General features: G+C 34.7%; 2 protein-coding genes across 2 annotated transcripts; one reads left to right on the top strand and one right to left on the bottom strand.

Moving 5' to 3' along the window:
• The first annotated feature begins 1,826 nt into the window (after positions 1-1,826).
• On the top strand, positions 1,827-18,175 carry zgc:100918 (Ras-related protein rab7-like). The gene is made up of 6 exons (XM_056466321.1): positions 1,827-2,022; positions 4,351-4,423; positions 7,888-8,014; positions 10,430-10,648; positions 13,279-13,407; positions 13,822-18,175. The coding sequence occupies exons 2-6, from the start codon at positions 4,371-4,373 to the stop codon at positions 13,909-13,911; spliced, it is 618 nt and encodes a 205-aa protein (XP_056322296.1). The 5' UTR covers positions 1,827-2,022; positions 4,351-4,370; the 3' UTR covers positions 13,912-18,175.
• Positions 17,967-23,344, bottom strand: LOC130235820 (EKC/KEOPS complex subunit LAGE3). The gene is made up of 3 exons (XM_056466322.1): positions 23,274-23,344; positions 22,963-23,091; positions 17,967-20,497 (listed from the first exon to the last, which is right to left on the bottom strand). The coding sequence occupies exons 1-3, from the start codon at positions 23,318-23,320 to the stop codon at positions 20,383-20,385; spliced, it is 291 nt and encodes a 96-aa protein (XP_056322297.1). The 5' UTR covers positions 23,321-23,344; the 3' UTR covers positions 17,967-20,382.
• Between the last annotated feature and the right edge of the window lie 834 nt (positions 23,345-24,178).

Here is a 24,178-nt window from a genome sequence, read left to right as displayed (position 1 = left end):
GGCCAGCTGATAGAAAGGCAACAGTAACTCAAATAAGCACTCGTTACAACCGAGGTCTGCAGAAGAGCATCTCTGAACACACAACACGTCCAACCTTGAGGCAGATGGGCTACAGCAGCAGAAGACCACACCGGGTGCCGCTCCTGTCAGCTAAGAACAGGAAACTGAGGCTACAATTCACACAGGCTCACCAAAACTGGACAATAACGTTATATGTTTTGATGAGTCTTGATTTCTGCAGCCACATTCGGATGGCGGGGTCAGAATTTGGCATCAACACAAGGGAAGCATGGAGCAATCCTGCCTTGTATTAACGGTTCTCAAGGTGTTGGGGATATTTTCTTGGCACACTTTGGGTCCATTAGTACCAATTGAGCATCGTGTCAACGCCACAGCCTACCTGAGTATTATTGCTGACCGTGTCCATCCCTTTATGACCACAGTGTACCCATCTTCTGATGGCTGCTTTCAGCAGGATAACGCGCCATGTCATAAAGCGTGAATCATCTCAGACTGGTTTCTTGAACAAGACATTCCCATCATGGATGTGCAGCCGACAAATCTGTAGCAACTACGTGATGCTATCATGTCAATATGGAGCAAAATGTCTGAGGAATATTTCCAGTACCTTGTTGAATCTATGCCACAAAGGATTAAGGCAGTTGTGAAGGCAAAAGGGGCTCCAATCCGGTACTAGTAGTGTACCTAATAAAGTGACCGGTATGTATGTATGTCTATATATATATATATATATATGTCTATATATATATATATATATATATATATATATGTCTATATATATATATATATATATATATATATATATATATATATATATATATATATATATATATATATATATATATATATATATATATATATATTATAATACATTACATTATACATTATATATAATACATTATCTTGTTGCATTGGTAATATATAGCCTAAATTTGTGTTAAAATATAGTAATTTATTATAAAGTATTTTAAAGATTAAGGCAGTTGTGAAGGCAAAAGGGGCTCCAATCCGGTACTAGTAGTGTACCTAATAAAGTGACCGGTATGTATGTATGTCTATATATATATATATATATATATATATATATATATATATATATATATATATATATATATATATATATATATATATATATATATATATATATATATATATATATATATATTATAATACATTACATTATGCATTATATATAATACATTATCTTGTTGCATTGGTAATATATAGCCTAAATTTGTGTTAAAATATAGTCATTTATTATAAAGTATTTTTAAGTGTAAAAGGACTTGAATAAGATGGATGGATAGATAGATAGATAGATAGATAGATAGATAGATAGATAGATAGATAGATAGATAGATAGATAGATAGATAGATAGATAGAAAAAATATTTTATAATTACAAATATTTTTGCTGCTACTTCACATTACTTACTCAAAATGAGCTAAAACTTTGGGACTTAATTGTTTTATGTTCAGTCAACTTAATTTATGGATACTGCATTTTTACTAGATAGGATAAGATGATATCAGATAGATAGATAGATAGATAGATAGATAGATAGATAGATAGATAGATAGATAGATAGATAGATAGATAGATAGATAGATAGATAGATAGATAGATAGATAGATAGATAGATAGATAGATAGATAGATAGATAGATCTAAACGAAATATTTCATTGCACACTTTTGTTTCAATAACTTATAAATTGCTAGACAAGTTACAGAAATACATATAAGTTAGCAATATGCCATAATACATAATTCATGTTCGCATTCTGTCCTCGGTGATTATGAACACATTCATGAGTGAAGGGAGGAGTGTTTGCGGCTCATTATTATTACACACGGATGTGCAGAACAGTCCGTGGCTAATATCCGAAAACAAGTCCCGAAAAACGAGCCGAGGATAAGCGAGTCTGAAGATTTGTGTCCGAAGATTTGTTTTATGACACCAGGAATTTGTTGAGCCGAAGCCGGGATTTCTCCTCAGAAAGTGAGTTTCCGTCATGCTAGCATGCTAGCCGCGTACGTTAACACAGCAGAAGTGTCAAATGATTAAAATACCGAAAGTTTCACAGTGGAGCGCTTTTAAATATCATAATTTAAGATTTAATCACATTTTACAAACTTACTACATTGAGTTGTGTTGATAAAGTGTGTAAATGCGTTACATCGGTGGTATGTTTGCGCTAGCTTGTTTTAGCTCGTCATAGCATTAGCACAAAAACACAGACGCTAAACTGGTTGTTTTGAAAGATAAGATGTTGATTTTATTGGGTTAATCTTGATGTAAAACGACCTGTGATCTTCAAAACTTGCGCTTTAACATCTGACAGGCCGTTTGCAGCTGGTTCGAGTGGATTCAAAGCTAGTATTGACATTTGTGTTGACATTTTAATGACAAATAAATGTGAATATTTCTGTTTATCGTCAATGACATGCCTTGTGTTACATACAGTATGGCAGATTTTCTCGGGCACATGTCTGACATCGTGCAACCTTCCCTTTTCATTATGTTTGTGTTTGGAAATCACAGTTATTGTGTGTCATTTGTAGTTATTGTGTGTCATTTGTAGGGCTGTACTATATGGATACAAACCTGACATTTATATACATGGCATTATACATAAGATGTTAAATATAACTCTACTTGGGTAGAATTCGTAATTTTACACTAATAGTGAGTGTATTTGTATTAAATATAATAAACAAGCATAAATTCAAGTGGTAGTTCACCCAAAAAATGAAAATTCATGTCATTATTTACTCACCCTTTACTTGTTTCAAACATTTATGACTTTCTTTCTTCTATTGAACACATAACAAGATGTTTTGAAGAATGTTGGAAATCTGTAACCATTGACATACAATTGTTTTTCCCTACTATGGAAGTCAGTGGTTGCCAGCTTTCTTCTAACTATCTTCTTTTGTGTTCAACAGAATTAAGAACTTATAAAGGTTTGGAACCTCTTGAGAGAGAGTAAATAGTATATTTTCATTATTGGCTGAACTATCCCTTTAAAACAATAGAACAAAGATATGAAAATTAAATAAACTGTGCCTTTTTGTTTCGCTGGAGAATCTAGCAGTATTGCGGTACAAAAATCGAATGTAAAATTAAACTCTATAGCCTACCGTAGTCAACTTTTCAAGTGGATCAAAAACTTTCATCAAAATGATCCTAAAACTATTCAACATCCATTTTTTTTCTTGGGACAAATTTGAAAAAATATATTTTGATCCACTTCAAATATTGACTACGGTAATCTTCATTGTTTAAATAATAAAGGACAGTTAATCTTTGTTAAGGCTAGAAATGTGTGTTTATTCTATTAACTATTCAGTTATACATTTTATTAGCTTTTCATATTTTATTTTTTAATTGCATTTTCGACTTGAAGTATTAAAAAATTACAGTTTTTATAATGTGTTTTAGTTAATGTTTAGTTGCAGTTACTGTACTGTAATGAATACCTTTTTGGTATTTAAATGAATATTTCTGTTTATTTTGTATTAATTTACTTATAGTTTCAGTAGTTCCCCTTACAGTAAAACACATTTTACTGGACTGTCCTGCCTTTAATGACTCCAGAAGACTTTTTTATGAAATGAACTCCCTTAAGGACATTTTTAACAAAGTGACACCAGGAAAAAATTTAGAATTCTTATCATGCATTAACACTAAAAATCCTATTTAACTTTTGTATTCATTTGTTTGTTGTTCTTAATTGTTTATTTATTATTGATATGTTCTTGCCGTGAAAATAGCCTTGGTTGCTGACATGGCAATAAATAAAAAATTACATTATATTATAGTTTCAGTTTTTTCAGTAGATGAAGTAAAATTAAGTTAAATGTTGCCCTGGCAGCTAGCTAAAATAAAATAAATGGTCAGAATTGAGGTTAAGGTAACATTTATTTAGTTTTACATTTAAATGCAAATGTTTTTAATCCACTTCAAATGTAATGACTACTGTAATCTAATCTATTAAAGCTACAAATTTGTGTTTATTTTATTAACTATTCAGTTAAACACGTTATTATTATTATTTTTTAATCCAATAGATTTTTCTACTTGAAGTAGTGGAAAATTACAAGTTTTATAGTTTATTTTAGTTAATGTTTATACATATCTTTATTTAGTTTTAGTTGTAATTACTGTAATGAATAACATTTTTGGTACAATAAATAAAATGATAACAAAGTAATTGATCAGAATTGAGGCAACAGTGCTAACCACTGAGCCACCGTTGTTGCATATTTAAACACTAAATGATGGCATGTGACACAATCTTATACCTATAATAATTGTATTTTTTAGGCACAGTTCAGTCCTTAAGGATGGCTTCTCGTAAGAAGGTGCTGCTGAAGGTGATCATTCTGGGGGATTCTGGGTAAGTAATGGCCTTCTCAACCTGTAATAGATTAGATTAGATTTGATTCGACTTTATTGTCATCACACATGTACAAGTAGGCAATGAAATGCAGTTCAGGTCTAACCAGCAGTGCAATAGCAGCAAGTGCAGGATACAGGTATACGTTATAAAGTGCAGCTATACAAAAGCTATGGTGATATTTACAGATGGATGTACTGTGAACATTATATACAGGTTGTGTTAGCTATGAACAGATTTAAAATAGATGAATATATGTACAGGATGCTATTAATAATCAGAGGTCTGCAGATAGACATGGACATAATGTACAGTGGGTATGTACAATTCAAGATTAATTAGTGCAATGTAGTGGAATGAATATGTGCAAATTTAATCGTGCAAATATGACACCTTCCTGTCTTTTTTTTTACTTAAACTTAAATCACTCATAAATATTGTGTTTTACATCTGACTGCCTCAAGGCCTTATGATATCCTCCACGCTATCCATTTGAACATAAAAAAGTGATGATCATCTCTTTCATTGAATTTTGAGTGTTTTTAATCAGCCTTGTTACACCAGTGGTGTTCCCGGTCAAAAGTGACCGCCATAGGAAATGAATGGGTATCCAGGCTATATTCATTCATTAGACTGAAAACATCCCCACACACACACCACCCCAACTCACTCACTCACTCACTCACTCACTCACTCACTCACTCACTCACTCACTCACTCACTCACTCACTCACTCACTCACTCACTCACTCGCTCACTCATTTCAGACTGAACAATGTCTTTTGCAGGTACACATCTCTTTTACTGTGCTGATCCTCCAGCCTGATCTCACAAGGAAACTTAACTATTTTACGTTTTGCCAGTTTAGTGGCTAATTCATATGAGTTCAGTCGTACAAAACTGTACGATTTTTAAAAGGAGGCGTGGCACCCAACCCCACCCCTAAACCCAATCGTCATTGGGGATAAGCAAATTGTACAAAACTGTATGAATGAGATGGTACAAATTCATATGGATTAGCCACTAAACCAATAAGTTATGAACTGCCATGAAAGTGTCGGATCCTCCACAGTGAATCAACTTCCTGATAAAATAGTGGATCATATCTTCACACAGACTAGATGTCAGTTCTGTGAATCCATCTATGTGTGTCTTTCTTTCTTTTCTCTTTTTTTAAAATTTATTTATTTCTCTCTCTCTCTCTTTCTGGAAATGAGCACAGAGAAGGAATCTTGTTCCCTTTCTTTCTTTTCTTTCTTTTCTTTCTTTTCTTTCTTTCTTTCTTTCTTTTCTTTCTTTCTTTCTTTCTTTCTTTTCTTTCTTTCTTTCTTTCTCTCTTTCTTTTTTTCTTTCTTTCTCTTCTTCCTTCCTTCCTTTCTTTTCTTTTCTTATTTTTATTTATTTATTTCTCTCTCTCTTTCTGGAAATGAGCACAGAGAAGGAATCTTGTTCCCTTTCTTTCTTTTCTTTCTTTCTTTCTTTCTTTCTTTCTTTCTTTCTTTCTTTCTTTCTTTTCTTTTCTTATTTTTATTTATTTCTCTCTCTCTCTCTTTCTGGAAATGAGCACAGAGAAGGAATCTACTTCCCTTTCTTTCTTTTCTTTCTTTCTTTTCTTTCTTTCTTTCTTTCTTTCTTTTCTTTCTTTCTTTTCTTTCTTTCTTTTCTTTCTTTCTTTCTTTCTTTTCTTTTCTTATTTTTATTTATTTCTCTCTCTCTCTCTCTCTCTTTCTGGAAATGAGCACAGAGAAGGAATCTACTTCCCTTTCTTTCTTTTCTTTCTTTCTTTTCTTTCTTTCTTTCTTTCTCTCTTTCTTTTTTTCTTTCTTTCTCTTCTTCCTTCCTTTCTTTCTTTTCTTTTCTTTTCTTATTTTTATTTATTTATTTCTCTCTCTCTCTCTCTCTCTCTCTCTCTTTCTGGAAATGAGCACAGAGAAGGAATCTTGTTCCCTTTCTTTCTTTTCTTTCTTTCTTTCTCTCTTTCTTTTTTTCTTTCTTTCTTTCTTTCTTTCTTTCTTTCTTTCTGTCTTTTCTTATTTTTATTTATTTCTCTCTCTCTCTCTCTCTCTTTCTGGAAATGAGCACAGAGAAGGAATCTACTTCCCTTTCTTTCTTTTCTTTCTTTCTTTTCTTTCTTTCTTTCTTTCTTTCTTCTTTCCTTCTTTTCTTTCTTTCTTTCTTTCTTTCTTTCTTTCTTTCTTTCTTTCTTTCTTTCTTTCTTTCTTTCTTTCTTTCTTTTCTTTCTTTCTCTCTTTCTTTTTTTCTTTCTTTCTTTCTTTTCTTTCTTTTTTTCTTTCTTTCTTTCTTTTCTTTCTTTCTCTCTTTCTTTTTTTCTTTCTTTCTTTCTTTTCTTTCTTTCTTTTCTTTTCTTATTTTTATTTATTTCTCTCTCTCTCTCTCTCTTTCTGGAAATGAGCACAGAGAAGGAATCTACTTCCCTTTCTTTCTTTTCTTTCTTTCTTTCTTTTCGTCCGGGAACACTAAAGTAGGAGGCGGGATGGGAACACGACAGGAGGGTTAAATATTGCAGTGTTTATGGGGAGTGTAAGTAATAAGGAGAGTGTCGGGGTGTATCAAGGTAAAGTCTAGATCAGATACGCGGCCGGCCGGAAGTGCGATATGCACATTAATATAGCAGCATTTTTTAATGACACTGTATAACAATAACTCAGATTTTTACAGTACTGTGACGGTTGGGTAAAGGGTTGGGGTAGGGGGTAGGCGTTGAAAAATACCATTTATTGGGTAATTTAATTTATAACAAATAATATTCAGAATCAGAAAGAGCTTTATTGCCAGGAATGTTCACACATATGAGGAATTTGTTTTCGTGACAGAGCTTCTACAGTGCAACAGCATTACAGAGACAAAAAACAGATAATAAATATATTTAAAAAAATAGAAGTAAGTAGTGAGTGCAAATCTACAATATATGAATATATTCAGTACAGTTCTGAATATATTCAATACAACTACTATTTTTACAGTGCTGTGACTGTTGGGTTTAGGGTTGGGGTGAGGGTAGACATTAATAAAACACAATATATGAGAAATTTAATAAATAATATAAATAATTCTCGTAAACTTCCGGCCGCAACCATATCCGATCTAGCAACAGCCGTGTATGAGGAGGCAAAAGAGTCAGTGGGGGGCAGAATTCAAAAGGGAGACATTTCTGTGGGAAAAGCTGTTCCTCCGTCTGCTGGAAGGCCGGATAAAAAACACTCTGTGAGCAGGGTGAGAGGAGTCCTTAAGAATACAGCACAGACAGGGTTTCTTCTGGATGTCCTCAATGGCTGGAAGTTGAGTCCCTGTGATGCGTTGGGCAGTTTTCACCACCCGCTGCAGTGCCTTACGCTCAGCAACAGAGCAGCTCCCATACCAGAATGATAGACAGACTTTGAGATTATAATACTTGACAGACGTTGAGCTTATGCTATAAATGCTGTTGTGTTTGTGTCGGGCAGTGTTGGGAAAACCTCTCTGATGAACCAGTATGTCAACAAGAAGTTCAGCAATCAGTATAAAGCCACCATCGGCGCAGACTTTCTAACCAAGGAGGTGATGGTGGACGACAGACTGGTGACGATGCAGGTATGAGCATATTACAAACCTGTCTGTCTGTCTGTCTATCATTTTATCCATCTATCAGTCTCTCTGTCTGTCTGTCTGTCTATCATTTTATCCATCTATCATTCTATCTGTCTGTCTGTCATTTTATCCATCTGTCTGTCTGTCTGTCTGTCTGTCTGTCTGTCTGTCTGTCTGTCTGTCTGTCTGTCATTTTATCCATCTATCATTCTCTCTCTCTCTCTGTCTGTCTGTCTATCATTTTATCCATCTATCATTCTCTCTGTCTGTCTGTCTGTCTGTCTGTCTGTCTGTCTGTCTGTCTATCATTTTATCCATCTATCATTCTATCTGTCTGTCTGTCTGTCTGTCATTTTATCCATCTAACATTCTATCTGTCTGTCTGTCTGTCTGTCTGTCATTTTATCCATCTATCATTCTCTCTGTCTGTCTGTCTGTCTGTCATTTTATCCATCTATCATTCTTTCTGTCTGTCTGTCTGTCTGTCTGTCTATCATTTTATCCATCTATCATTCTCTCTCTCTGTCTGTCTGTCTGTCTATCATTTTATCCATCTATCATTCTATCTGTCTGTCTGTCTGTCATTTTATCCATCTGTCTGTCTGTCTGTCATTTTATCCATCTATCATTCTCTCTCTCTGTCTGTCTGTCTGTCTGTCTGTCATTTTATCCATCTATCATTCTCTCTCTCTGTCTGTCTGTCTGTCTGTCTGTCATTTTATCCATCTATCATTCTCTCTGTCTGTCTGTCTGTCTGTCTGTCTGTCTGTGTCTGTCTGTCTGTCTATCATTTTATCCATCTATCATTCTATCTGTCTGTCTGTCTGTCTGTCATTTTATCCATCTATCATTCTCTCTGTCTGTCTGTCTGTCATTTTATCCATCTATCATTCTTTCTGTCTGTCTGTCTGTCTGTCTGTCTATCATTTTATCCATCTATCATTCTATCTGTCTGTCTGTCTGTCTGTCATTTTATCCATCTATCATTCTCTCTCTCTGTCTGTCTGTCTGTCTGTCTGTCATTTTATCCATCTATCATTCTCTCTGTCTGTCTGTCTGTCTGTGTCTGTCTGTCTGTCTATCATTTTATCCATCTATCATTCTCTCTGTCTGTCTGTCTGTCTGTCTGTCTGTCTGTCTGTGTCTGTCTGTCTATCATTTTATCCATCTATCATTCTCTCTGTCTGTCTGTCTGTCTGTCTGTCTGTCTGTCTGTCTGTCTGTCTATCATTTTATCCATCTATCATTCTATCTGTCTGTCTGTCTGTCTATCATTTTATCCATCTATCATTCTCTCTGTCTGTCTGTCTGTCTGTCTGTCTGTCTATCATTTTATCCATCTATCATTCTCTCTGTCTGTCTGTCTGTCTGTCTGTCATTTTATCCATCTATCATTCTCTCTGTCTGTCTGTCTGTGTCTGTCTGTCTGTCTGTCTGTCTGTCTGTCTGTCTGTCTGTCTGTCTGTCTGTCTGTCTATCATTTTATCCATCTATCATTCTGTCTGTCTGTCTGTCTGTCTGTCTGTCTGTCTGTCTGTCTGTCTATCATTTTATCCATCTATCATTCTCTCTGTCTGTCTGTCTGTCTATCTGTCTGTCTGTCTGTCTATCATTTTATCCATCTATCTGTCTGTCTGTCTGTCTATCATTTTATCCATCTATCTATCTATCTATCTATCTATCTATCTATCTATCTATCTATCTATCTATCTATCTATCTATCTATCTATCTATCTATCTATCTATCTATCTATCTATCTATCTATCTATCTATCTATCTATCTATCTATCTATCTATCTATCGTTCTGTCTGTCTATCATTCTATCTATCTATCTGTCTGTCATTTTATCTGTCTGTCTGTCTATCTTAGTAGTTATCTATGTTAGTGGTTTGATCCATATAAAAATACTATAGAAATTTATAGGAAATACTACAGTCATTTTGAACCATACTATAGTATATTGTATTTTATGTTATACACGATACAGAATGATCGCCTGTATAACATTGATAAACTGTAAAAAAAAAAAATTTAAAAATACAGAAGTATACTTTAGTTTTTACTACAGTAAACTCTTATGCATTTAGTATAATAGTTGAAGGAAATTTAGTACAGTAATTTGTTTATATTACTGTAGATGTTGTTACCATAGCAACTAGAGAAACACCTAATGTTGGAGCACATCTGATCATTTCTACTAGTGGCTTATAAACACTTAGCAGTTACTATGAATGAAATATACATGTATGTAATAAAAATACTATAGCGTTCCCAGTCTCTCAAAGGGAATATCGAAAAATAATGTAGTATGTACTTTATTTTTTATATTACTATAGAGGTTGTGTTACCATACCAACTAAAGATTTATAACAATATTCTGTCTGTGTAAAGTGCACTATCCTGATGTGTGTTTGAGATCTGGGATACAGCAGGACAGGAGCGTTTCCAGTCTCTGGGGGTGGCGTTTTACCGTGGTGCTGACTGCTGTGTTCTGGTGTACGACGTGACCGCGCCAAACACCTTCAAGACTCTGGACAGCTGGAGGGACGAGTTCCTAATTCAGGCCAGTCCTCGAGACCCGGAGAACTTCCCTTTCGTGGTGCTCGGAAACAAGATCGACTTGGAGAACAGACAGGTCTGACGGATCTCAGCCAGACGCTCGTTTAAGAGTTATTTTAAATGCTCATGTGGAGGAAATGAACGAATAGATGCTTATGTTTGAGTGAAGTTTATGTATAAACTAATTTGGAGAGGATCACATGTTTATGATTGCCTGCGTCTGGTCCCGCATTATCCAATTTAGGATTCACCAATCAGACGATTCCTAAGCCACTATAAATACCCTCAGTTCCATATCACAGCCATCTTGGTTTTGAAGAATCTCCCCTTCCACCCCTACTCCTTCTCCTTTCCTAGATAGGTGACACAGTGGCCCAGTGGTTAGCACTATTGCCTCACAGCAAGATCATCACTGGTTCTAGTCCTTATCAAACCAGCAGACGTTTCTGTGCGGAGTTTACACGTTCTCCCCATGCTCACGGGGGTTTCCCCCGGGTTCACTGGTTTCATCCCACCATCCAAAAACATGCAACTTAAGTTAATTGACTAATCCAAATCAGCACCATAGACATGCTCCTAGTAAGTAGTTATCTCTTAAGAGCAATCACTATCTGTTCATTAGCTACTACAGCAGGGGAGTTCTCCAGATCTACATCAGCTCAAACTCCCCTCTCTCCTTGCAAACAGGAGGAAGCCCAGGGCTCGAGGGCCTTATCAGCTCAGGGCTCTCTCCCGGGACAGTGTATATAAACTAGATGCAGAACCTGTGTGGAAGCCCCCTAAGTGGTGCACTAAGTGTATGCTTTACTGACAGATAGGTCTGTAAGCTAGTTTTGAATTGGGAGAGTGTGTCTGAGCCTCGGACATTGTCAGGAAGGCTATTCCAGAGTTTAGGAGCTATAAATGAGAAGGCTCGACCTCCTTTACTCGACTTTGCTATTCTAGGTATTACCAGAAGCCCTAAGTTTTGAGACCTTAAAGAGCGAGTTGGATTGTAGTGAGGCAGAAGGTTGGTTAGATAAACAGGAGCTAGATTATTTAAAGCTTTATATGTAAGAAGCAATATTTTAAATTCAATACGAAACTTGACAGGCAGCCAGTGTAAGGAGGATAAAATTATAATAATAATAGCTCCAAGTCTAAACACATGCGCTATAGGTGAATTGGACAAATTAAATTGGCCGTAGTGTATGAGTGTGTATGTGAATGTGAGAGTGTATGGGTGTTTCCCCACTACTGGGTTGCGGCTGAAAGGGCATCCGCTGCATAAAACATGTGCCAGAATAGTTAGTGGTTCATTCCGCTGTGGTGACCTGATAAATAAGAGACTAAGCAGAAGGAAAATGAATGAATCAATAATAATAATAATAATATCTTCATAAAAATGTTCTATTGATCTGTTTTAGTGTTGAGATGAATTGTAACATTTCATTGTATCATTTATATTTCATATATTGTTTTAAAATGAATTGTAGTTTATGTTTGATTTAAAATAATATTAATGAAGTATAATAATATACTGAAGTATAATCATTTTTAAATATTTAATTTTATTAACTATTCAGTTTTACATTTTATTAGTTTTATTTTTTTCTATTTGGGCCTAAGCTACGGTTAGGCCCAAATGATTTATTTATTTCAGGTAATGTGCACACACAACTTTGTATTTGTTTTAGTTGTAATTACTGTAATGAATCAAGTTTTGGGTATTTGATTTCAATTAATATTTATGTTTTGTTCCTTTCATTATAAACTTAGTTATAATTTTATTAGTAGATATAGTAAAAATAAAGTAAATGAAATCTTGCCCTGGCAGCTCGCTGAAATATAATAAAAATAAAACGTGTATCTACAAAAAAAAGTAATCCATAATTAAAACAAAATTGGCTAGGTTAACAAATTTGTGCACATTTTTAAATCATTTTATTGTAGTGTTGATTAAATAAATAGTTTAAATTATGAATGAAATACAAAAAAGTTAGGGTAATACTTGGAATCTACATTTACTTAGATTTAACCTTAATGAAGATGTGAAATGTTGCTATATATATATATAAATATATATATATATATATACACATATATACACATATATATATATATATATATATACACATATATATATCTTCATTCATTAATTTTCTTTTCGGCTTAGTCCCTTTATTAATCAGGGGTCGCCACAGAGGAATGAACTGCCAACTTATCCAGCAAATGTTTTACATGGCGGATGCAGTGGAAACACCTATACACTCTCATACACACTCATACACTACGGCCAATGTAGCTTACCCAATTCACCAATAGCGCATGTGTTTGGACTTGTGGGGGAAACCGGAGCACCAAGGTCGCCACAGAGGAATGAACTGCCAACGTATCCAGCATATGTTTTACATGGCGGATGCAGTGGAAACACCTATACACTCTCATACACACTCATACACTACGGCCAATGTAGCTTACCTAATTCACCATAGCGCATGTGTTTGGACTTGTGGGGGAAACCGGAGCACCTCCACACAGAAATGCCAACTGACTCAGTCGAGGCTCGAACCAGCGACCTTATTGCTGTGTGGTGAACGTGCTACCCACTATGCCACCGTGCAGCCCTTACCCAGTTTCTTTTAACCCAATTGATGAAATTGATTCTAAAGTCTGACAGCATGAGCCGCACACTGTATCCGTTTACTGCAAATCCCGTTTGTGCAGGTGACGACGAAACGAGCCCAGGCGTGGTGTCAGAGCAAAAGCAATATCCCGTACTTTGAGACCAGCGCAAAGGAGGCCATCAATGTGGACCAAGCTTTCCAAACCATCGCCCGCAACGCCCTCAAACAGGTGAGCGCAGAGCAACAGCTAGAACAGACAGAGAACGTTTGTTCAACACATTTCTAATCATAATAGTATTAATAACTCATCTCTAATAACTGATTTATTTTCTCTTTGTCATGATGACAGTAAATAATATTAGACTAGATATTATTCAAGATACTAGTATACAGCTTAAAGTCACATTTAAAGGCTTAACTAGGTTAATTAAGGTAAAGTTAGGGTAATTAGGTAAGTCATTGTATAACAGTGGTTTGTTCTGGAGACAATCAAAACTAATATTGCTTAAGGGGGCTAATAATATTGACCCTAAAATGAGTTTAAAACAATTATAAGCTGCTTTTATTCTAGCTGAAATAAAACAAATAGGACTTTCTGTTTATAATAATTTAAATGCTAATGTTTGCTCTGATGCTAACGCAGGAGTCTGAGGTGGAGACGTACGATTTCCCTGACCAGATCAAACTGCGAGACGACAGACCCGTGTCCTCCGGTGACGGCTGCAGCTGCTGAGACACTGACACACACGCGCACACACACACACACACATATACACACACACACATAGACATCCAGCATCCAGAAGAAAACACTCTTTTCCAAAACTTGTATGTAAAGAACTGTTAGCAAGAAACTCCCTGCCGCAGCATCAGTTTTAACAGAACTACCTTTATTATTTCTACGAGAAAGAGATAGCTATTCTATTATTTACAAGTGATTATGTTTTTGCTTCATTCATGCACATTATATAGTGTCTCCTGCTTATGTCTGTCCGTGCCTTTTACTTCTCATTTTTTTATTTTTTAGGATGTAAATGCAGTCACACTTCCTTGTAATTCCTTTTATTTGCCAAATCCCTTCACATGTTAAACCGCGGACGCTTGTTTCAACAGGGAGACTTTAAAAAGGTATGACTTTTTCTTTTTTTTTTTTTTGTCTTGCTTGACTTTTATCTCAGAATTCTGGGGTTAAATTTCAAATTAAAAGTTCTGTAGGAATTATCAGATTTTCTGACGTGCTAAACAGCCAATAAACTGATATAATAGCTGGAAAATAATGCAAATTTCAAGTAACTTTTCAGACAAACTCTGAATTCTGACATGAATTTAAAGAAAAATCTGAATTTGAAGTTACATTTCGTGTTAAGATTCTGCAGTTTTTCCCTATAATTCCTCTAAATATTAAATTAAACTTGCGTTTGAGGGGGAAATAGCAGCAGTTCCCAACACAGAATAAAAATGTAAACATTGCAAGATATAAAGCAGGTTACAATGCAAAACAGCCTATAAATTAGCAAAATTACACTGAAGTTCATATTTTATAGCGCTGCAAACATCTCAGAATTGTGAGATATCAACAAAAATAATAATAATAATTTCAAAGCAATTTGTTAAATTGCAAGTAACAAATTTTTCCCTCATAATTTCTCACAAAACTTGCAATAAAAGTGAAGGAAAATCTGTTTCTGATGCAGAAAAATGACTTTAAAATGATATTTTCAAGTGACAAAAATGGCCAAAATATAAAAGAACTGCAAATATAATCTAAAAACCAAGCAAAAATCTAAATATTAAATTAAACTTGCGTTTGAGGGGGGGAAAGCAGCAGTTCCCAACACAGAATAAAAATGTAAACATTGCAAGATATAAAGCAGGTCACAATGCACAACAGCCTATAAACTTGCAAAGTTACACTGAAGTTGAATTTTATAGCGCTGCAGACACCTCAGAATTGTTAGATATCAACAAAAATAATAATAATAATTAAATACATTTATAAATTCCAAGTTACATCATAATTTTCCATCATAATTTCTCACAAAACTTGCAATAGAAATGAAGGAAAATCTGTTTCTGATGCAGTAAAGTGTATTTAAAATATTTTCAAGTCACAAAAATAACCAAAATATTAAAGAACTGCAAATATAATCTAAAAACCAAGCAAAAATCTGGATTTGAAGTCACATTTCAAGTTGAGATCCTGCAGTTTTTCCCTATAATTCATCTAAATATTACATTAAACTTGCATTTGTGAGGGGAAAAAGCAACAGCTTTCAAGTCTCAAACATTGCAAAATATAAAGCAGGTCACAATGCAAAACAGCCTATAAACTTTCAAGATTACACTCAAGTTGAAGTTTTATAGTGCTGCAAACACCTCAGAATTGTGAGATATCAACAAAAATAAGTCATTTTAAAGCAATTTGTTAAATTGCAAGTAACATCAAATTTTTTCCCTCATAATTTCTCACAAAACTTGCAATAAAAGTGAAGGAAAAACTGTTTCTGATGCAGAAAAATGACTTTAAAATGATATTTTCAAGTGACAAAAATGGCCAAAATATTAAAGAACTGCAAATATAATCTAAAAACCAAGCAAAAATCTGAATTTGAAGTCACATTTCAAGTTGAGATCCTGCAGTTTTTCCCTATAATTCCTTTAAATATTAAATTAAACTTGCGTTTGAGGGGGGAAAAGCAGCAGTTCCCAACACAGAATAAAAATGTAAACATTGCAAGATTTAAAGCAGGTCACAATGCAAAACAGCCTATAAACATGCAAAGTTACACTGAAGTTGAATTTTATAGCGCTGCAGACACCTCAGAATTGTGAGATATCAACAAAAATAATAATAATAATTTCAAAGTAGTTTGTTAAATTGCAAGGAACATAAAATTTTTTCCCTCATAATTTCTCACAAAACTTTCTGATGCAGAAAAAGGACTTTAAAATGATATTTTCAAGTGACAAAAAATGGCCAAAATATAAAAGAACTGCAAATATAATCTAAAAACCAAGCAAAAATCTGGATTTGAAGTCACATTTCAAGTTGAGATCCTGCAGTTTTTCCCTATAATTCCTCTAAATATTAAATTAAACTTGCATTTGAGGGGGGAAAGCAGCAGTTCCCAACACAGAATAAAAATGTAAACATTGCAAAATATAAAGCAGGTCACAATGCAAAACAGCCTATAAATTAGCAAAATTACACTGAAGTTGAATTTTATAGCGCTGCAGACAAACTCACGATTGTGAGATATCAACAAAAATAATAATAATTTAAAAAAATATAGAAATTGCAAGTTACATCATAATTTTCCATCATAATTTCTCACAAAACTTACAATAGAAATGAAGAAAAAACTGTTTCTGATGCAGTAAAGTGTATTTAAAATATTTTCAAGTCACACAAATAACCAAAATATTAAAGAACTGCAAATATAATCTAAAAACCAAGCAAAAATCTGCATTTGAAGTCACATTTCAAGTTATGATCCAGCAGTTTTTACCCTATAATTGCTCTAAATATTACATTAAACTTGCATTTGTGAGGGGAAAAAGCAACAGCTTTCAAGTCTCAAACATGGCAAGATTTAAAGCAGGTCACAATGCACAACAGCCTATAAATTAGCAAAATTACACTCAAGTTCAAGTTTTATAGCGCTGCAGACAATCTCAGAATTGTGAGATATCAACAAAAATAAGTCATTTCAAAGCAATTTGTTAAATTGCAAGTAACATCAAATTTTTTCCCTCATAATTTCTCACAAAACTTGCAATAAAAGTGAAAGAAAAACTGTTTCTGATGCAGAAAAATGACTTTAAAATGATATTTTCAAGTGACAAAAATGGCCAAAATATTAAAGAACTGCAAATATAATCTAAAAACCAAGAAGTCACATTTCAAGTTATGATCCTGCATTTTTTTACCCTAGAATTGCTCTAAATATTACATTAAATTTGCATTTGTGAGGGGAAAAGCAGCAGCTTTCAAGTCTCAAATATGGCAAAATATAAAGCAGGTCACAATGCAAAACAGCCTATAAACTTCCATAATTACACTAAAGTTGAAGTTTTATAGTGCTGCAAACACCTCAGAATTGTGAGATATCAACAAAAATAATAATTAAAAAAATGCAAGTTACATCATATTTTTTCCTTATGTCTGACAAACGTGCAATAGAAATGAAGGAAAAACTGTTTCTGATGCAGTAAAATGTATTTAAAATATTATCAAGTCACAAAAATAATCTAAATATTAAAGAACTTCAAATATTATTTAAAAACCAAGCAAAAATCTGAATGGTGATATTAAAAAAGTCACAATTACCTTTTTTTTTATTGAATCTCACAGCAGAAACAGGCTTCCATGTTAACCTTAATCAATTCTTTAACTATAAAACTTTACACACACACACACACACAGTACAAGCAGTCTACATTACCAAATTTAACGCATAATTGAAGTTTAGAAACTCCAGCAAGAAAAAGTGAGCGATTGTGCCTGAGAACGAACACACACACACACACACACACACACACACACACACACAGACATCAGTGCAGAGGGCCGCGTCGCTGTCAAATGAAGGTTTTTGGGGGCATGAAATATCCAGTGCAATCATTTTAACCATGCAGCAGGTTTTCTTGATAGCGTCTCGCTGGTTATAATGTATGAATGTAACATTGATTAATTTCCATCTCCACAGCTTATGTTTCTAACCAAATTATGATGCAGTTTATGGATGTGAAGGAGAAAAACAAACAGAGAGCGAGTCCTGACAACCGTTTGATTTCTTTTTAACATCTTTATTTCCATCCTCCAGTATTGTAGATGATTTCGATCAGAGAATCGTAGTGACGTCTGCCAATAGAAACCAATAAACACATCTGTCCCTCTTTTATAAAACAATGACCTTTCCTAGAACGCTGTTCGATCATCTCTCTGTATTGTTTCTTCAACAATGCTCATAAATAAATCTTTATTCAAATGACAACGCTGTGGATCTTGTTTCTTTTGGATCTGTTTTCTTAAAGGAACACCACATTCTTGGAAAAAATAGTCTAATTTTAGTTCACCAAGAGTTAAACGAGAAGTTTTACCTTTTTTTAATACATTAAGATGATCAATGGGTCTGGCGGGAACACTTTTAGCTTAGCTTAGCATAAATCATTGAATCGGATTAGACCATTAGCATCTCGCTCAAAAATAGTCTAATCTTACAGTTCCCCTAGGGTTAAACAGTTGATTTTTTTTTTTTTTTTTTTTTTTTTTTTCAATTTTTAACACGTTCGGATGATCTTTGGATCTGGCTGTAGCAGTTTTAGCTTAGCTTAGCATAAATCATTGAATCGGATTAGACCATTAGCATATCACTCAAAAAAAGTCTAATTATACAGTTTCTATAGGGTTAAAAAGTGGATTTTTACCAAATTCAGACTATCTTCAGTTTTAGCTGGAGGAGTTTTAACATAGCTTAGCATAAATCATTGAATCGGATTAGACCATTAGCATCTCGATCAAAAATCTAATCTTACAGTTCTACTAGGGTAAAATACTTGAGATTAATCATTTTTAAATTCATTCAGCCAATCCCTGGGAACACTTTTATCTTAGCTTAGCATAAATCATTGAATCAGATTAGACCATTAGCGGTTTACTCAAAAATGATTAAAGAATTTAGATAATTTTTTTTATTTAAAGCTAGACTCTTCTGTAGTTAGATTGTGAACTAAAACGGACAGAAAATCAAAAGTTGCTGTTAAAGGGTGATACAGGAACTATACTCATCCTGGCGTAATAATCAAGGATTGTGATATTACGCAGCTCCTGAAAATCGACTAACTATTGTCAAACATAACCACATAATACTATTGCGTCTGCTGCAGCCATGATATGGCAGCAAAGTTCCTTGATTATTATGCCAGAATGAGTTATTTATTACATATTTTATTGAGTGAGATGCTAATGGTCTAATCCGATTCAATGATCTATGCTAAGCTAAAAGTGCTCCCACCAGACCAAAGGATCATCTGAACATATTAAAAAAATGCTGAAAACTCAACTGTTAAACCCTACTGGAACTGTATAATTAGACTATTTTTTGAACAAGATGCTAATGGTCTAATCCGATTCAATGATCTATGCTAAGCTAAGATGAAAGTGCTCCTGCCAGACCCAAGGATTGACTAAAATTTGTTTTAAAAATGGTAAAAATCAACTGTTTAACCCTAGGGGCTTTAAAATTAGACTACTTTTGAGCAAGATGCTAATGGTGTAATCCGATTCAATGATCTATGCCAGTGTTTCTCAACCCTGTTCCTGGAGGCACACCAACAGTACATATTTTAGATGTCTCCCTTTTCTGACCCATTAACTTCAGGTGTTGGAGTCTCTTCTGATGTTATGATAAGTTGATTCAGGTGTGTTTGATTAGAGAGAGGTTGAAAATGTGTACTGTTGGTGTGCCTTCAGGAACAGGGTTGGGAAACACTGATCTATGCTAAGCTAAAAATGCTCCCACCAGACCAAAGGATCAACTGAACATATTAAAAAATGCTAAAAATTCAACTGTTAAACCCTACAGGAACTGTATAATTAGACCATTTTTTGAACAAGATGCTAATGGTCTAATCCGATTCAATGATCTATGCTAAGCTAAGCTGAAAGTGCTCCTGCCAGACCCAAAGATTGACTAAAATGTGTTTTAAAAACGGTAAAAATCAACTGTTTAATCCTAGGGGAACTGTAAAATTAGACTATTTTGGAGTGAGATGCTAATTGTCTAATCTGATTCAATGATTTATGCTAACCTAAGCTAAAAAAATTGCCAGAGATCAGCTGAATGTAATTAAAAAAGATAAAAATCAACTGTTTAACCCTAGGGGAGCTGTAAAATTAAGACTACTTATGAGCAAGATGCTAATGGTCTGATCTGATTCAATGATCTATGCTAAGCTAAGCTAAAAGTGGTCCCGCCAGACTGAGAATGTATTCAAAAATGGTAAAACTCAACTGTTTAACTCGAGGAGAGCTGTAAAATTAGCCTATTTATAAAAAAAATGGAATAATCCTATAGGACTTTATAATGTATCTCATTTCTCAAAGCACCTTTATTATGCTTTCGGAGTCCATACTGAACAGATGTTTCTCAGTGCAAACAGTATCTGCATCCACATTTCTGCTGTTTTGTCTCTCTGAGCTTCACTGTGAAACAGGCGGTCCAAAAGCATCCATGGTTTCCATCACTAGAGACAAATGGTCCAAGAATGAACTGACAGAAACCCGGAGAATACGAGCTTCATCTGCAGCCCAGCTCCTACATGACAAGAGGAGAAATCACATGGAGGTTTTATTGCATTCTGTTTAATATACTAACATGTGTTACAGTAACCATCAGATCACTTTTATTGGAAAAGCCTATTATAATGTGTAAATTGGAGTGTTGGTCTGTTTCAAAATACTTTTTCTAATTGTTATGTCTGAAAAGTTATTTAATTACTCAAAAATTAATTTAATTACTCAATTCAATATTACTTAAAGGGCACCTATGGTAAAAAATCTACTTTTCAATCTGTTTGGACAGCCATATGTGCATGTATGGTGTATAGACCGTCATATTGGGGTGATATAAGCACACCCAGTGCTTTTTTTTTTCAATTTAACAACATAAAAAACGGTGGACCAATCAGAGCGGTTTTCAAATCGACCGCTACCTGACGTAGGAGAGCGGTCCCCCCGCCCACCAATATTGATTGACAGGCGCGTCATCATATCCTCAGTTTGTTGATTCACGTCCGCCATTTTCAGCGTGAGTCGAAGCGATATCACTAAAGGAACACGCTAACTGTATCTCCACATTATCGCTCTAATCGGAATTATTGGTTGTATCTTTAGGTAGGTTTGCAAACATGTGTACTTCTCATTGAGTCTACCTTATACTTCAGCCGTTTGCATTTCTCGCGATCCCAGAAGCTCCCTGTGAACTTAACTAGGTGCTGCTGTATCTGACGTTGTGCCATGCATTTTAGAATTCTAAACATCGGTTTCTATCAGGGTACACTCAAGTCGACGGCTGGGCGCCGCGGACCGCTGCAGAAACCTATGTTTAGAATTCAAAAATGCGTGGCGCGACGATTTGGGACATTTCATGTTTCTGCCGCGCCACAGAGAGTGTCTGGTGTGCCGTGTCGCGGCTTCGAGCGGCGCATCCGGTGCCTCAGTCAAAGTTAATTCAGTGTGCGTGGTTATTAGTCTCTGTGTACAAGCTCGGCACTTGAAACTAGCACACAGTTGGCTGTAAAACTGTCAAAGACACAAATGATTTTGTACTCTCTGCTTGGTCTGTGTCCGAGTCGTATATGTACAGCTGAATGCTGAACCTCTGCAGTCTTCCAGTCAGACTCTGTTGCAAACGCAGAGCGGGTGAGCTCATGGCCCCGCCCCCTTGTTACGTTGGGCGGGAAGCTGAAACTAATTTACATGTGAAGCAACACACCCCTAAATCAGCGAACTGTGGACACGCCCCCAACATGACACTTTCTAACACATTATAATAAAAGAATCTGAATTGTGTTTTAAACTGAACCTAAACTGGCAGAAGAACCATAATATTAATATTAAATCAGAAAAAAGAGGTGAACTATGTGCCCTTTAAAATCCATGACAAAAGTCTTCATTTTTTCTCATTAAGTCTCATGCTATTTTTTTCCATAACCTGGTAACAACCAGTACAGCGTAGACTGGCAACATGGCAGCCACATGAAATTATAAGGCTAAAAAACGTCTGTTTCTAACGTCTCGGAAGCAGACATTTACGTGGGAACAACACGACAAAAAAATGAAGTGAAGTTTTGCACAGTTCGCCGTCAGTTTGACAAGTCAACCACCATTTGTTAAATAATTTAGAACTGCAATCAAAAACGCGTTTAAACATGAATGTTTCGAATGTTCATCAATGAATGATGCGCGTCCCGTGCTGCAAACGTTACATTACAGCACATGCTTTTAGTAATGTTCACGTGGAACTGAGCTTTGCAGAGCAACAAATGTGTACAACTGGAAAGGGGGCAGTATATGATACAATAATCGTTTATCTCCATTAATGCTTTTTCATAATCATTAGAAGCCGAAATCGAATTTTCCATTAATTGCACAGCCCTACTGCTGTTTTTGTTTGCATTACACTTTGAATTTTGCTCATCATACATTTTTTAACAATTTTTAAATATTGAAATTCTAGATTCACAGACATTACTTTTGGCACATTATTTAAAATATGTGGAAAAAAATAGCTATTAACTTCTCTCTTTTTTTTTTGGCAGGGCAAGTAAAAATCTGAACCACTGGCTTAATCAGACCAGTAGAAAAAAAATCCTTAGCATTGAACCCTGCATGCACTAACAGGTGAATTGGGAAAGCTAAATTGTCCATAGTGTATGAGCATGAATGACAGTGTATGGGTGTTTCCCAGTGATGGGTTGCAGCTGGAAGGGCATTCGTTGGCAAATATATGCTGGAATAGTTGGCGGTTCATTCTGCTGTGGTGACCCCTGATGAATAAAGAGACTAGGCCGAAAAGAATATGAATGAACTTGAACTGAATAATTCAAACCGAAAGCACTCGTTAATGAATCAACATTATACATCTATTACGAGTAAATGAGATGGTGCTTTAAATTAAAAATAATTAGTCCAGTGTGGGTAAGTGTGTCGACCTAAATTGAAGTCTAAATGAGGGCAACTATTCTGATCTTCACTCTTTTTCCCCCGGTATAAACTCACACAGACAGCGTTTGTCCTGAAACGCACAGACTTTTGCTGATTCCTCCTTTTCTGGGTTCGGGATCTGGAGATAAAGACTGCAGGGCGATATTTGCCTCTCTTTCAGTCGGAAACGGGACTTTTAAGAAGCTGAAGATTGGGAGTTAAAGTATTTTGATGGATTTTGACAAATCTAATAATCTAATTAAACACCGCGCGCAGACAGCAGGTAGGAGATCAAAACTCTTAATATAATTTACGACACAAAGGAAGAGCTCATATGTGTTAAAAATAGCTTATTTGTACAGTCAGAAACAGCATTGAAAGGATACAACTCCAGTTTTCCATCTGCACCGTTTTCACTCATGCAAGCCGCCATGTTGGCATGTTTTGTTGTCCTGCTTCAGATTGAAAGCGGCATTTTCGTCATTTTTTTAATCAACTTTATTTTCTTAAAGTCACATTCGACAAATTTGGAAGTACCTTCCATTCAACACATTTGGTGAGTGTTATGATACTCGTGATGATAGGTTAAAAATAATTAATTGCAATTATTTATAATAATTTAGATTTTAAAAATCTAAGAACAAATAAATAAATAAAAAATAGCATTATATATATATATATATATATATATATATATATATATATATATATATATATATATATATATATATATATATATATATATATATATATATATAATAGCTCCAGTACATTTAACTTGATAATAATAATAATAATAATACATTTTATTTATAATGCGCTTTTCTAAAACCCAAAGCGCTTACAAGAAAGTAAAAACAACAAAGCACAGTAAACAATAATAAAAAAATACAATAAAAACACAGTAAGAATAAAAGAATAAAACAGTCCTAAAAGATGAGTTTTAAGTAGCTTTTTAAAAGCGTCCAATGAACCCGCACTCCTAATGTTAGTGGGAAGAACATTCCACAGTTTGGGAGCACGGAAAGAGAACGCCCTACCTCTCATGGTGCTGAGTTTGCAGCGAGGCTGAAACAGCGTAGGACTTGATGCTATTATATCTATATACACACAAAGTGTATAAAAAGCAGATTTGTGAATGTGTATAATGTAAAAATATGAGTCAAATGATGTTCCATTTTCATTTAGAGTAACATATATATTTTTACATGAAATTACATACTTATTTTGACCTGCACTTACTAAAATATATATGAAAGTATTAATGAAAACAACAAAAACAAAATGCTCC

Source organism: Danio aesculapii, chromosome 10, assembly GCF_903798145.1.
Source record: "Danio aesculapii chromosome 10, fDanAes4.1, whole genome shotgun sequence".
NCBI lineage: Eukaryota > Metazoa > Chordata > Actinopteri > Cypriniformes > Danionidae > Danio > Danio aesculapii.
Note: the sequence above shows the minus strand (reverse complement) of the source record. Positions and strands in the feature narration are given on the sequence as shown.

What these genes read in the sequence shown, in the direction of transcription:
- zgc:100918 (XM_056466321.1), top strand. Translation starts at nt 4,371, where the DNA reads ATGGCTTCTCGTAAGAAGGTGCTGCTGAAGGTGATCATTCTGGGGGAT. An exon ending in ACAGACTGGTGACGATGCAG is followed by an intron (nt 8,015 to 10,429) that starts GTATGAGCATAT and finishes TGTGTGTTTGAG; the next exon opens with ATCTGGGATACAGCAGGACA. An exon ending in CCCGCAACGCCCTCAAACAG is followed by an intron (nt 13,408 to 13,821) that starts GTGAGCGCAGAG and finishes ATGCTAACGCAG; the next exon opens with GAGTCTGAGGTGGAGACGTA.
- LOC130235820 (XM_056466322.1), bottom strand. Translation starts at nt 23,320, where the DNA reads ATGGCGGCTTGCATGAGTGAAAACGGTGCAGATGGAAAACTGGAGTT. An exon ending in GCAGATGGAAAACTGGAGTT is followed by an intron (nt 23,092 to 23,273) that starts GTATCCTTTCAA and finishes CCCAATCTTCAG; the next exon opens with CTTCTTAAAAGTCCCGTTTC. An exon ending in TCAGGACAAACGCTGTCTGT is followed by an intron (nt 20,498 to 22,962) that starts GTGAGTTTATAC and finishes CTTGTCATGTAG; the next exon opens with GAGCTGGGCTGCAGATGAAG.